We start from the raw sequence: 11,595 nt of genomic DNA, 5'->3' as shown, positions 1-11,595 counted from the left end.
GCTCGATTCCACTGGGCCACGGCTGACTTCAAGATTGAGCTCGTTCAAATAGCATGAAGTAAGAACAGCTCTCCCGACATGGAATGTAGTGCAACTTTATGCTCGTTTTGCTAGAGTGAAGACAAATAGCACTGACAAATTTATGTTCCGTTTCGGTGGTGTGGTTTGTTCAAATCTTTCTTAATGCACCTGTGTGCAATAAATCAACGACTAAATTTTATGATTTGATAGAACTGGCTCATGAAGTTCGAGTACTACTTAGGGCTGGAATCTGAATTAGCCGTGTAGAAGGCTTACAATTAGAATCATAGCAAAGTAAATATTACAGTAGAATCATTTTTTTTTTCAATCTCAATACATTCTTTTCTGGAACCAATTATCATATGAATGAGTGTACGTTAACATCATTGAAAATTGTTTCAATAATTTATAAAGAACAATCATGTAAGATGTATTTTATTGGGAGCGATATTCATCCCAGAAAAACATGCAAAAACAAATGCTTGCTGTTGGATTTCTTAAAAGGCATTTCTATATGACTATTTAATGATTGGGATAGATCTGTTTACAATCTTTAAACGTCAAAAATCAAAGCAAGCTATTACAATGAGATATACATGTTTTCCTATACTGCAAAGTTAAATGACAGTCCAATAGTTTCTACATGTCTATTTACACGCGACATATCAACAAACGTCAAAAATCAGTAAAAGCAACTCCAATAAAATATACATGATTATCTTATAAGATATATATTTTAGTGAGCAATATTCATCATGAAAACAGGTATATTTTACTGAATTTTCTCATAGTGCAAACTTATATGATTTTCCATTAGTTTCTAGATGTCTGTTCCCACCCATGACATATCAACAGTTTTTCACCATGAAATATATCAGACAATATTCATATACTTCTTACCTTCGCTAACCACGTTCGAAGCAAAGTATTATCAAGTACTAAGTATGTGAAATTACGATAGAAATCATTCCATATCGCAGTCATAGTTTTTAAGTGATAATCCAATGGAATCTATCAATCATCACATAGAATGAATAAATCTGCTGACATTGCTATGTTATAAGATGGATCCAATAAACGGTACATGTCGATTTGTTTCAGTGTATGGAGAAATCTCATATGTATCTGTCAGTCTATGTGTGAAACATGGCGGACTTTTTCTTATTCTCTCACTCCAACGCAAAACCCCATAAGGAACTGTCAAAATGTGTGTGAAGAAACGTCACTTCGGGACTGGTGTCAAGGCGAATAAGAATGAACCAGGGGAAGCTCATAAGTTTGATAGGCGCACCGGCGCAACTATCGGTAATTGGGTTCTTTAATTTTGAAAAATTTGTCGGTTTTCATACATCATCTGAAAGGGCGTCGTTTTCTGAGCACAACGATATTTTTTTCGATCCCATCTCCATTTTTAAATCAAGATTAAAAGCAAAATAATCACTTCACTGTTTGACACTAAACTAACAAACTGAGAGCTCGTTCCCATACGAAGTACCATCGAGGGGCGCTAAGATTTTGATTTTTGCATGTGTAATCACACTTATTTAAAATAGTTCCAGTGCTCGAAAATTGATGAAATTTTGGATTTCGATACCATTTGTAATGCAGATTACGAATATGCAATTACCTCAATACCCCTAAAGAACTCAATTAATACCACAGACAGACAAAAACATTAGTACCGTTGTACCAACAATCAATACGAAACTAACGATTTTAAATTGGCTCACCACTTTAGTAGCCTATTGGTCCCAAGCAAACGATTAACGTACCCTATTCTAGTTGAAATTCTATTACTACACTATGTTTGTTTTGATTCGCTATGAAAGTTTGAAAGATAACATCAGGGGTGTGTGGATTCATGCAGAACATGCAGGGGTGAGTGAAATAGCTTGGGACTGCTTGGGACCGTTGTTCTGGTACTGAGTGAGCCAAAAATAATAATGATTTTCTTCGGAACCCAGTGGTCTTAGAGTTACCTCTATGGTTGTACTTCTTTAATCCAGTACCTCAAAACGTACAATTTGTGGTACTGACTTAAAGCAGTACAATCATAGAGGTAACTCTAAGACTAGAAGGTCCAGAAATAACGTGCTCCACTTTTTGGCACAGCTCTGGTACTCTCTTCGGTCCCAAGCTAATCGATTCACCCCTCGAAACATAGGAAAAACCAATAACCCCTCATTTTATCTGTCAAACTTTCATAGCGAATCAAAACAAACATTGCATAGTACTAGAATTTCGACTAGAATGGGGTACGTTAATCGTTTGCTTGGGACCAATAGGCTAGTCAAGTAGTGAGCCAATTTAAAATCGTTAGTTTCGTATTGATTGTTGGTACAATGGTAGTACAACAGTGAACTTTGTATGTCTGTACAAGGTATTATACCTTGATTCACAACTGACAAGAGAGTGAGAGCGGGCTTTTGCGCTCTCTTTCTCCATTAATCTCTTTATCTGCAATCAGATATCCAAGTGCACAGCGAGAAATGCACACTTTGGGAACTCATACATCACAATTGTTCTTCTAATTTAAACTCACACATTCAAACCGGTCTGCTCGTATGATAACGTCTAAAGCGTACCAGACTGCTGTTTCCGTGTTGCTCCCGTTTGACGCGTGACTGCTGAAAGCTTCAATTACAACCAGTGGTGCAAACCGCCATGTATTGTGGAAAATTTGTGGTATGTTTCAAGAGGTGATAGTAGATCGCTTGGCTTACATCAGGCATTTGACCATTCACAAACTTGCCACCAACCTCCCAAAAAAGCTCGCTTTTAGGTGCACTATTTAACGAGTTTAGTCATGGTAGTGTTATCGACATCAGGGCGACACAATATCAGCTTCAATCGACCAAATCTATGCGACGAAGAGACTGCTGGCTTTCTTTTTCTGTTAAAGTTGAACAGCTTCGCAGCATTCTAGAACCTCAGTCGGCGTGCACAAACAAATGTTCAATCGCTTGTCTCTATTTCTCCCGTCGCTCCATTGATCTTCCTTTCACGCTTCGGTGAAACGGATGAGCGAAAGAGCGCTCGACTTTGATAGTTTTCTCTTTCATGAAACACATCAACAGAGTTTCATGACGTATATGACGGAAAATGAAATTACATATTTAAAGCATTTCTCACGTGAAAAAACTCGAAGATTACACGTAATATGTTTAATTTATCTTCCATCCACATATTTATCTAAAAAAAAATAACGAAAACGGGACATAACGCATTTTAAACAAATTGAAAGAGCGGTGATAGAGTGTTCGTGAAAGGGGATTGAAAGCCATAATGAGGTTTCGTTTAACTAGAAAATCGACATTACTTACATTTAAAGCGATGAGCAAAGCAACGACGAGAAGATCCACAGCCAGCGTTTCCTTCCAAGCGTGCTTCTTTTTCATTATCATTTCTTGCTGATAGTCTAGCTAGGCGTTATAGAAATGAAGCGTTGAACGTTTGTATGAGAGAAACAAAACTCGAGTTCATTTTAGAGCTTAGAAATCAATGCATTAGGGATTAGGCAGACCATCCTAACTGAATTCAACCCTTTTTGAAGCAAACCAAGGTCGAAGATTTAATTGAACCACCCTATAAAATAGTGTATTCATGGTCACTTGTGGTCTGGAGTAAAGAAGTAGAGCTATAATGTGACCATTAAAGCTATAAAAATCTAACCACATTTTTTTTTAATTATTTACACCTGTGCCGTGCACAGGTTGCACATGTGGACACGACGCCACTGTGAATGCACTTGTGAATTAACACACACCATCATACACTGGTTCCACTTTTGCTCAGAAGAGGCGTTGCCGTTACTGTCTTCAGATCTTTGGCAGAGTTGCCAGTCTTCTTGGTTGGTAGTCTTCGGTAATATGCTACAAAAACCACGCAGGAACGAAAATCGATGGAGCTGAGGAATAATGAGGTAAATTCTACACAGTATTTTAAAGGAGCCAACTCTAAGCAGGTAATAATAGCAATTAATAATCAAACAACCATAAAGAGGTAAGAATGAATTTATTTATTTTAAATACAGTAATGACCCGATTTTGTCAGCCCCTGGGCGCTTCAGACTTTTTTCTTTCAATAATTTCACATAACCATAAATCTAAATTTTTCTCATTCATCGTTAAGAGGGATATTTAAAGTATACTTTGGTGCAATAGGTTCAAGAAGATTACTGAAAAAGGGCATGGGTTTTGTAGAACATTGGAAAACATTTTCAAAAGAGGGGGCTGACAAAATCGGGACATTACTGTGTTCCTAAATGTAAATGTATCACATATTTATGGTCGTAATCTAATACACACATTTGATCACAATACGAGCCTAAAAGCTGCAGTAACCTAGTGAGCACCATAGCTCGAGTCGTCTGTTAGTATTGTGTATCGCATGGAGAGCCCAACCAAGATGCTAGCCTATTAAGACTACCCAGCAAAAAAATGTGATATCGATCAACGTAATTCAAGCTGATGTATGAAATAATGATGTAATAGCAAAAATCAGATACAATATTACATCAATGGATGTAATTTTGTTCGCAAAATCGGTATACATCGTACAACATAATATAAAACCACCAGCGGAATGACCTCTGTGCAGCTGTTTGGATGTAATATTCAAAAAAAAAATTTCTGTGTACAGTTGGTCAACTCTCGAAAAAAAAAAAATAATAAATCAATAAAAAACTTGAAAACAATGATACCGTCATAAAATCAGCTTAGTTAGCTCCAACGCTGAGGTTTTGACAGAACTATGCTGTAGCTACCACAGTATTTTACATTAATTTGATCGTCCATATACAGTAGCGCGAAAAACATGCTGTGGTGGTTTCAAAACTTGACCATCTTATAGCGAATTCGTTATTTATGGGGTTGGAACCAGTTCCAACCCAGTGCGAACCTCAACCTGAGCTAGGTTTTAAAAACAAACGAGCTAACTGACGTTTATCAGAAAACAGGCAGACCCAATCTTGATACCCGATCCAGCTTGGAACTGAATAATAAACGAATTCGCTATAAATTGATCAATTGAAAACTGTGTAACGCGCCAGCCCGTCGATCTTCCCTTATAAAAGAAGGATGGCTTAAGCGCCACTCCTAAAGGAGACCATCCAACAGTTGGTAGCTTGCCCAGCTTTGAGACCTTCCTAGGGAGAGGATCAAGTTTCCCGAATTTCGGGTAGGAAGCTGACTGGCTGACTAACACGCGTTCGGTGTACTTCACGCAAGACACGCAAGATATCCCTAATTCCTATAAGACTTACACAAATCAAACTCCGACAATCGGCCAAAGACTAGGAACACGTGAACGGGGGTTATCATCACCGGACTAGCCCTAATCGTCCCCGTTTGCACTGAAAAGCTTCCAATTCCAGAGTTGCCAGAAAATTGGTCAGATTTGGGCTGACTACCCAATAAACATGAAATACCAAAAACTACAAAACGAACGCGAAGTAACATGAAACCTCCTCAAAAGACATCAACCAAACTATCTCTCATTGGTACACAACAGAAAACATTCAGTGTAAAGTAAACTGATTTATTCCAAGCAGGATCAACATTTGTACAGCTCTCTATTCTACCATAAAGCTCAAAGCACAGAAATTCAAACATATACAAAGACTATTTCTCGTAGCTTTGTTCCCCTTTTCATTGCCTAGGCCTAGTTGTTTGTCATCCTTTCCCCTTGCGTACTACCTATCTTTCATATCGTGTGAGATTATTGTATCCGTCCCATGTATTCCTCCTGTGTGCACTCTGCGGTAACTCAGCGATCGATTGCTTCAATGGTTGTCTTCACATTTCTTTAATTGGTTATTCTAATGGCGGGAGATTGATGGTTTACGGGATAACTATATTTGAGTGTGCCTCAAACGAGTCACATGGCCATGGACGACACAAACAAACATGCATGCATTTTCTACTCACGACCTAGGGTTTACGTGGTGTCCTTTGGTGGGGAGACTTTCGGCGGTACTGAAGTGGCTTGGTGCCCCGCATAAACGCGAACCATAAATTGACCTTACCTAAAATGGTTAAAAATTGTTTATAATCCCTGCTAAACTTTAACTGAAATGGTTATGAAACTTTACATGAACGTTTAATGATAAAGTTTCAACCTTATGTATTATGGTTTTGTGGAACTGAACCTTACAAATAATTGGTTGTTAAGAACCATTACCGTTCCAAATTCTTGTTTTCTCCATACATTTTCGGAAAGAGAACTATATTAGAACCTTTTAACTTATGGTTTGAGAACTTTAATGGTAATGGTTATGGTAGTCAGTAAGGTCCACGAATGGTTTTGTAACATCGATCAACTTTATGTGGAATATATCGCGAATTGGTTGCCTGTAATTTACTGATTACCAATTCACGATATATTCCACGTAAAGTTGAGCGATAATACAAAACCATTAATGGACCTTACTGACTACCATAACCATTACCATTAATGTTCTCAAATCATAAGTAAAAACGTTCTTATATAGTTCTCTTTCTGAAAATGTATGGAGAAAACAAGAATTTGGAATGGTAATGGTTCTTAACAACCCATTATTTGTAAGGTACAGTTCCAAAAAACCATAATACATAAGGTTGAAACTTTATCATTAAACGTTCATGTAAAGTTCCATAACCATTTCAGTTAAAGTTTAGCAGGGATTATAAACAATTTTTAACCATTTTAGGTAAGGTCAATTTATGGTTCGCGTTTATGCGGGGCACTACTCCGGCCCAGAAACGATCGCGGATGCGACAAGGGCTGTTGATGTGTCTCCCTCACCGATTCGCGGGCTTACGCGACAGCGTGGTACAAACGCTCGTGCGTACGTTGGCTGAACGTACTCTCCTCGACGAATGGCCTGCCTCCCCAGGGCGCGACTTGACGATGTAGCCCGGGAATCTTTGCAACGGATAGGTGAGGTCAAAGAGTGGTTCCAACGAAATGGTGGTGTGTCGGCAAACGACCTGTGCTGCCACGAATCTATGGAAATAACGACGTATATTTCCCCTCTTAGTTTACGCACAATCTACAAACTTTGCACTTTACCTTTTGCTCTAAGTCACACGCTAACCACTTACCGCCAAATAGCTAATCTATCTTCGCTCACTACTGCTAACTAGGGGAAGGAAAATCTAGTTTAAGTTAACACTTTATCGAGACCACATGTTACTATTCACCTTTTAACACACACCACGGCACGGATCAAAAACTGACCACTCTTGCCTCTTCCACGTATCAGTACAAAGTGGACGAGTTAAGGCTAAGTGTTGTGTCCTCGGATATCGCGCTTGGTGACATTTGTTCCCGGTTATCGCGATTTCAGACGAAGGCCACGAAACCGATTCTCAAAATTGAGCATGCGACAATTCCTATAGAAATAGTGACATCTCATTCCACCGAACAAATTTTAATCGTCCAGCCAAATTCCTCTCCCGAGTTTGGGAAAGTGCAAAGCCGAACAGGAAAGGTCAATGCATTCCTAATTGTTTTAGGCGCAGGTCGATGCACGCGAATCGACGCGGTAATGTGAACAAGAAGCTATTGGGACATGTGCTTTGCGCTTGTAGCTAACGTATACGGGAACTCATTTGAACAGCCACTAGCCATAAATAGTGTAACTCTTTTACCCATTCTAATAATGGGTGTTCCTTTGCGGTGAACACATTTAAGATTTATTTGGAAAAACGATATTTCATATTTTAATAAATAAATAACATATAACAGAATAAATAATTTATAGAAAACATAACTATGATTGTAGTTTGTAAATGTTCATTGATAATGTGCTAATCATAAAGCGTACTGGCTACAACGGTACTCGTCGTTGCCATCAATTATTTGATATGAAGTATTTTCACAAGACCCCCTTGTCTCGAAGAATTAAAATGAGTCTAAATATAGTTTAAAAAATGATATAAACGCTTTATTTCTTAAACATTGAAATGAAAATGATAAGCCCAAGCTGATCAAAGATTACACTAATTGAAAAAAAAACTAATCACTATTAGTTCAGAACCAAAGCATTATTAATCCACAGTAATTTTATTCTCAAACTTACACAAACAAATTACAGTCAATTTCCGTTCTTGAGAACAACGCTCGATGCATTAGCTATTTGCGTTCCATAGTTTTGCATCAGTTAATATTGTTCCAAAATTACCAGCCCTCTCTGATGAATGGTCTAGTAAAATCAAGAATAGATTTAAGTGTTCGATGGATGTTGTGGAAAGCACAGTTGTTAATAAAATTCATGTACTGTAAAACACTGTACTTGAAAACGCGATTCTCAGCCTTACATATCGATCACTTCATTCGAAAAGTGGGGATTTTCGATCGCGTTTGTAACTTTTTCCCAGGAATCAACTCCGCGCTGCTGCCGAGCCCCGTAGCACCCTGCTTCATTTGTCCAAACAGTGCCGTTTTGCGCATATCGTTACCACCCGCGCTGGCCAACGGCTGCACATTTGTTACGCATCCCAAAGGCGTACGGGGTCCTACAATACCACTGGCTTTGCGTGCACTCAAATCTGACTTTTCTCGTTTTGGTGTAACCACCAACGGTGTATTTGTATTTTCATCCTGAATGACGATCGTTAGCTTGTTTGTCGTAGTTTTCTCCTCCTCCTGCACGTCGTCCTTAGTTTCCTGCTGTGTTACAAGTGGTTGTTCGACTTCTATTGGATCCTCATTTTGCTCTTCTGCTGTAGATTCTTGGATTTCTTCGAGAACGATCGGCGTACGCAGAATGGCAACCGAAGGCGATCGAGGATCCTTGCTACCTGTATCATACAACTTCTGAATGATGCAATCGATGTCGGCCTTCAATTCAGTATTCAAACTGGTATCACTGAAAATGCTACCACTGCCTGCGATGGAATCCATGACCGGCGCCATCGAAATATTCGTGGAACAATCTTTGAAGGAGAGTTCACCGTCACTATCGATTTCCTCGTATTCAATCGAGCTGCCTCGTAGGCTGATGTTTGAAGCATTCGATACATCCAGTACGAGCGGAGTCCGTAAGAATATACTCGGCGACCGTGGATCCAGGACCGATTGTAGCTTTTCACTAACAACTCGATCGGGTGTTTGAGCGTCGTCGAGAATTTCGGTTAAGTCAGCCGTTAGGTCCCTTACTTTCGTGATGATTGGCTTGTCAGGAGCGGTCTGTTACGGCACGATAAATTAATGAAACATCTTTTTAATACTACCGTTTTTTTCTTTCTTACCTCTGCTCCGATGGGACTACGATTGATGTTTATTGTTGGCGAACGAGGATCAACGGAGTTGTTAAATTGTTCATTTGACTTGTCGATAGGCGCAATTTTACTATGAAATATACCCATATTTTGAGCTTCAATGTAATCTTTAGAATAATCAACGGACTACAGGTTTAAACTTCGCTTAGCGCTTTAAATTTGCTTTAGAAATTTGATTTTTAATTGCGATCGGAGCGCTGACCGATGACTGCGAGTGAGGTTGAAATAAAAATGCAACGGCTTTTTGCGGGTGGTTGTCAGAAGGGTCAGAAGCAACAACATAAGATGATGGTGTTGCTATCAGTGGAAGGGTGACCTGTTTATCAAAAAAGGGGGATCTTCAAAAATTTGCTATAATTATAGTACGATCTGGTACACTGTACCAAAACCTCTTTCTATGTTCGAATGAAACCTCAGATCATTCAAATCGAAACATCAAAAAAAGGCCTATGTGCAAAAATTCAGAATAACAATATCCTTCAAAAGAAATGCTTACCCATAAAAAAAAATCTAATAAAAATACAATGATTTTCATTGTCATTGTAACAATGATATTTACTGTCAAAATATTGGACATTTTTGTGCATTACCATAAAATCACAACGAAAGTCATGGTTCACAACAATTAAAAACATGGTATTTGAGAAATTTACAGTAAAAAAGGGGGATTGTTAAGCATCTTAACAATAAAAATGATTTTTCTGGAACAAATTTGATCTCATCACACTAATTTTCATTGTTTGAGCATTGTATCGTTAAAAATCGAAATTTATTTTTTCTCCCGTACAACAATTTAACAATAAATTTTAATGTACATGAAATTCAACAGTAAAAATCATTGTAATTTCGTTGTTTTATTATAATAATTTTTTTTTCGGTTACTTTTAGCTATAATCAGACGATCCGCTCTGGTTCTCTCTTTGGTCCCAAGCTAATCGATGCACCCCTCGAAACATAAGAAAATCCACGAACCCCTCATTTTATCTGTCAAACTTTCACGCGGGGACTTGAAGTATGTCTCCAAGTCCACAGGCAAAAATGTGCGTCCCTCTTGTTGCTCATAAACTGACTGCGGCTGTGGAATAGTTCTAGCGACGTTTTCATCACTACCTAAAGCCCCACGTTGCGAGAGCATTTCCAGTCGATGGTGTGTTATAATGCAGTTCTGCAGTTCTGCATTATAACACACCATCGACTGGAAATGCTCTCGCAACGTGGGGCTTTAGGTAGTGATGAAACTGTGGACTTGGAGACATACTTCAAGTCCCCGCGTACATCGTACGGGTTAGGCAAAAATGTGCGTCTATCTTGAAAAACTGTCGCATTAATGGCCCTTCGCTCATTTTCAACTTCTATTCAATTTTCATACTGCCGTACTCTAACGGAACTATCCACCTACCCTCTTCTAAAGATCATTCTCTAGCTAATAAATCATCACACTAAAGCTTCATGTTAGCATTTCCAACCAACTCTGGAAATTTGTAATCGGTTATATCACAAACGAAGTGACAGACGAAGCGGCTCGAAAATTTTGGTGACGCACCTGCTATTGCAATTTTTCAGTGTACCACATGGCAACACTACTACTACTGGATTGTACCACATGGCAACACTACTAATGGATTGTACCACATGGCAACACTAAATTGTACTAGAATGTTTTGGTTCTACACTCAAAAAAATCCACATGTTCCAATCATGTGTTTTCAAATATGAATTTTGCTAATTGCCAGTCACCATGATATCATGTGAATTTCATTCGCATTTCATGGGATCAATGTTCAAAAATCACATGTCCCACCTGTCGGTGAAATCAAAACAAATCACACCATAATTTCGTGTGTTTAGTTATTAAAATTCATGGGATCTTATTTTACTGACAATAATTACTTTTACCAGTAGCGATCAATTTGTCAGCCGGTGTGAAGAAGTTGGTCAGTTCTATATGAAATAGAACTTTATTTTTAGCTTCATTAGATAGATTTTCAGCCCTTTGGCTGGATCATCTTTAAAACAGAAAACTGATCAGGAATGGTAAGTAAATCCTATTTAATAACTGAGTATAACATCAAAAACTGAAAAACTTTATATCTCCATAACTGTCTTTTACAGTATCCTTGGGTTCCTACACTTAAAAAAATTCACACGTTACCCTTATGTGTTCCACACTTCGATTTGCGCAAATTGCTAAACACATCCATTTCATGTGTGAATCTTATAATATAAATTATTCCCGAACACTACAAGTTCAATTGTGATACACTTGGATTTCAAGTGTCTCACATTTTGTTATGAACAGTCTGACACTTAA

General features: G+C 38.3%; 1 protein-coding gene across 1 annotated transcript; it reads right to left on the bottom strand.

The window, feature by feature from the left end:
- Nucleotides 1-8,062: 8,062 nt before the first annotated feature.
- LOC135699646 (uncharacterized) lies at nt 8,063-9,517 on the bottom strand. Its single transcript, XM_065219937.1, has 2 exons — nt 9,255-9,517; nt 8,063-9,192 (listed from the first exon to the last, which is right to left on the bottom strand). Exons 1-2 carry the CDS (start codon nt 9,369-9,371, stop codon nt 8,329-8,331), a joined length of 981 nt encoding a protein of 326 aa, XP_065076009.1. The 5' UTR covers nt 9,372-9,517; the 3' UTR covers nt 8,063-8,328.
- Nucleotides 9,518-11,595: the final 2,078 nt, after the last annotated feature.

The sequence above is a fragment of the Ochlerotatus camptorhynchus genome, unplaced genomic scaffold, assembly GCF_037179485.1.
Source record: "Ochlerotatus camptorhynchus isolate MF236.1 unplaced genomic scaffold, CSIRO-AGI_Acam_v1.1 ptg000113l, whole genome shotgun sequence".
NCBI lineage: Eukaryota > Metazoa > Arthropoda > Insecta > Diptera > Culicidae > Ochlerotatus > Ochlerotatus camptorhynchus.
Note: the sequence above shows the minus strand (reverse complement) of the source record. Positions and strands in the feature narration are given on the sequence as shown.

Bases quoted from the DNA above. Each gene is read 5' to 3' on its own strand.
- LOC135699646 (XM_065219937.1), bottom strand. From the start codon at position 9,371: ATGGGTATATTTCATAGTAAAATTGCGCCTATCGACAAGTCAAATGAA. The intron at 9,193-9,254 runs GTAAGAAAGAAA...GTGCCGTAACAG, and splicing joins GTAGTCCCATCGGAGCAGAG to ACCGCTCCTGACAAGCCAAT.